Source organism: Solanum verrucosum, unplaced genomic scaffold, assembly GCF_900185275.1.
Source record: "Solanum verrucosum unplaced genomic scaffold, falcon-dt-bn FXZP01000166.1, whole genome shotgun sequence".
Classification (NCBI taxonomy): Eukaryota; Viridiplantae; Streptophyta; class Magnoliopsida; order Solanales; family Solanaceae; genus Solanum; species Solanum verrucosum.
The window spans coordinates 220,663-223,420 of record NW_026020139.1 but is presented as its reverse complement, the minus strand read 5'-3'; the positions used below and the strand labels follow the sequence as shown (position 1 = coordinate 223,420).

At 35.0% G+C, this 2,758-nt stretch overlaps 1 protein-coding gene across 1 annotated transcript; it reads left to right on the top strand.

Annotated features, from left to right (window-relative positions):
* Positions 1-967: 967 nt before the first annotated feature.
* On the top strand, positions 968-2,002 carry LOC125827518 (transcription factor MYB35). Its single transcript, XM_049506812.1, has 3 exons — positions 968-1,104; positions 1,172-1,301; positions 1,384-2,002. The coding sequence occupies exons 1-3, from the start codon at positions 972-974 to the stop codon at positions 2,000-2,002; spliced, it is 882 nt and encodes a 293-aa protein (XP_049362769.1). The 5' UTR covers positions 968-971.
* The last annotated feature ends 756 nt before the right edge of the window (positions 2,003-2,758 follow it).

The window sequence follows — 2,758 nt, the reverse complement described above, 5'->3', positions numbered from 1 at the left end:
GACAACTTTTACTCTTAGGGATTTTTATTTCCGCAATTTTTTTGTTATTGGTTGAGTTTATGGAGACTCAATTCTTTAGTTATTTCTAAACTGTTTTTCTTAGTTTTATATCATGACTTGGTGTAAGCAATGGGGTATTGGGTTAAGATTTGGGTTGGTAGTTAATTCTCTCACCATGTGATTTAGTTTTGGTGTCACTCATGACGGTCTGGATCGTAACAAAGATGACCAAAGGATATTGCTTCAACATGATTCCTAAAAAAAACTTATGTTAACCCTTATACAGTTCTATTTTTTTGAGCATGGACAAAAGTCATAACTTATACTTCATACTTTCAACCTTTATATTTTTAAAACTAAACTAGTTATACTTCTTAAATTATACTCCCTCCGTTTCAACAATTTGAATTGACATCAAAAGCTCTCATTCGACCTTCATATACAAAGAATACTAACCAAGAACTCGAGACTTGATATGAATCCAAGTGGAGATTCTTTTTTAGAGCATAAGGAATAGCACACAAAAGATTGCCTGTAAAGACAAAGATAGAATTTAAACACAAGAAGCGGTGGATGCATGAGCCGATAATCACCAAGGAAGGGGGCAAGTAAATTTATTTATTCTATTTTGATTTGGCACAAAATTTAAGAAAGTAGAAGACTTTTGAATCTTGTAGTTGTTAAATTAAATATATGTGAATTCTACTAAAATATTATTATACTTTGTGGTGTTAAGCATGTAATGTGAAATGTCGAAATTAAGGAATTGCTAAAAGAATGAATTTAGAGACATTGAAAAAAGTGGTGTAAGTAAGAGCATGAAGAGAGAGAGAGAAGCATGCATAAAAAGTTTTGTTGATGAGGAGATCATGCAATTGTTGCAAAAAGGGAGCCAAATTACATGCATTTGATGCCTATAATATTGTGGTATGTCCAAAGTGCATTCATTACATCCGTCTTGTGTTTATGAAATGGGGCGTCCTCCTTGTTGTGACAAAGCAAATGTGAAAAGAGGGCCTTGGACTGCTGAGGAAGATGCAAAAATCCTTGCTTATGTAGCCACTCATGGAATTGGCAACTGGACCTTGGTCCCTCAAAAAGCAGGTATATATCAGTAGCTAATACTAATCAACTATCTCAAAATTGCAATTCTAACATCATTCATGTGCAGGTCTGAATAGGTGTGGAAAAAGCTGTAGGCTGAGATGGACCAATTATCTGCGTCCTGATCTTAAGCATGACAACTTCACACCTCAAGAAGAAGACTGCATCCTTGAGCTTCACAAAACCATAGGTAGCAGGTTAGTTTTCTAATTTTTACTTCCACATTCTTCTTCTTTCAACATATATACATTATATATTGATTTATTTTGTATGTTTAAGGTGGTCTTTAATAGCAAAGCAATTACCTGGAAGAACAGACAATGATGTCAAAAATTACTGGAATACAAAGCTCAAGAAAAAGCTAGTCAACATGGGAATTGATCCTGTAACACATAAACCATTTGCTCAGGTCTTTGCTGAGTATGGAAAAATTAGTGGTCTCCCAATTCAAAATGCAACTAATCATATCCAATTCTACAACAATACTAATCAAAATAATCAAGTCTTTATCTTCTCAAATGAAACTAGTACTCCACATCACCACTTGCAACAAAACTACTCCACTCAAATCTACACAAGGGAGACTCTTCAAACGCTTAGTTTTAGTGAAGTCTCATCAACAAATTCTTCTTTCTTTTCTCTGCAATCTCAACTTCCATCTTCTTCGTCAACATCTATGTCTACTTGGAATGACTTTATACTGGAAGACCCTTTAACATCCTCAGGTACACACCAAACACAGGGGACATTTTTGTCAAACCAAGTTGAGGAAATGCAACCTGTTGAACAACCCACTTGTTGCCCTGCAATGGATTCATTTGTGGACACTATCTTGGCTAGTGACAAGCAAATGCTAATGGATTTTCCACCATTTCTAGATGTCTACCCCCATTATTGATTCTTGATATACATGGTGTTGCGATTTTAATTCTAGTTGGAATAATGTCAAGATGAATCCTTAATTTGCTTAGCCAGTTTTCAGTTTCCTCGACTCTTGTTCTAATAGTTACCATATGAGGTTTTCACTTTCCTTTTTGTCACAGACAAAGCAATGTTAGCCCTTTCAAGAATGAGTGTAACTGCAACATTCAGCATTAACACTTCCAAATCTCAAAACTCTAATCATGGTTTTAATGATTCCACCTGGTTAAGGCACACAAAGGTATGTGTGTTTTGTCTGTAACGGATACAATCAAGATCTGCTATATGATGTAAATTCTTCCATCTTGATCGATAGATCCACAATTATACTTGTAGAACCCACATTGAAAAGTGACCTTGTCAACTGTGAGCCTCTTCGCATTATAGTACTTGCAACAACTGATTTACAGATGTTGAACTGTATGCACCTTACACTTGGTTATGAAGATATCACAAGTCCAACTCGACTCTTCCATATCAGAAATTCATCCAAGTAAATGTTCACTTTCTTGACAGTTTGTTTTATACCAATGCACTTAAACCAGAATAAAAGAATTGTCCACTGGTGCAAATTATGATATTATTATGACAAAAATAAGGTTCACCTAGTTGAGCCAAGTACTTTTTGTGTAGTTTATTCAGAAGCCGCCTAACTGCTGATAATTGGTTTAGTCTATCTCTTTCAATCTAATACAGCACAACACATTTTCTCCTTATTTCCTTGCACCAAATT

Bases quoted from the DNA above. Each gene is read 5' to 3' on its own strand.
- LOC125827518 (XM_049506812.1), top strand. From the start codon at position 972: ATGGGGCGTCCTCCTTGTTGTGACAAAGCAAATGTGAAAAGAGGGCCT. The intron at 1,105-1,171 runs GTATATATCAGT...ATTCATGTGCAG, and splicing joins CTTGGTCCCTCAAAAAGCAG to GTCTGAATAGGTGTGGAAAA. The intron at 1,302-1,383 runs GTTAGTTTTCTA...TGTATGTTTAAG, and splicing joins CACAAAACCATAGGTAGCAG to GTGGTCTTTAATAGCAAAGC.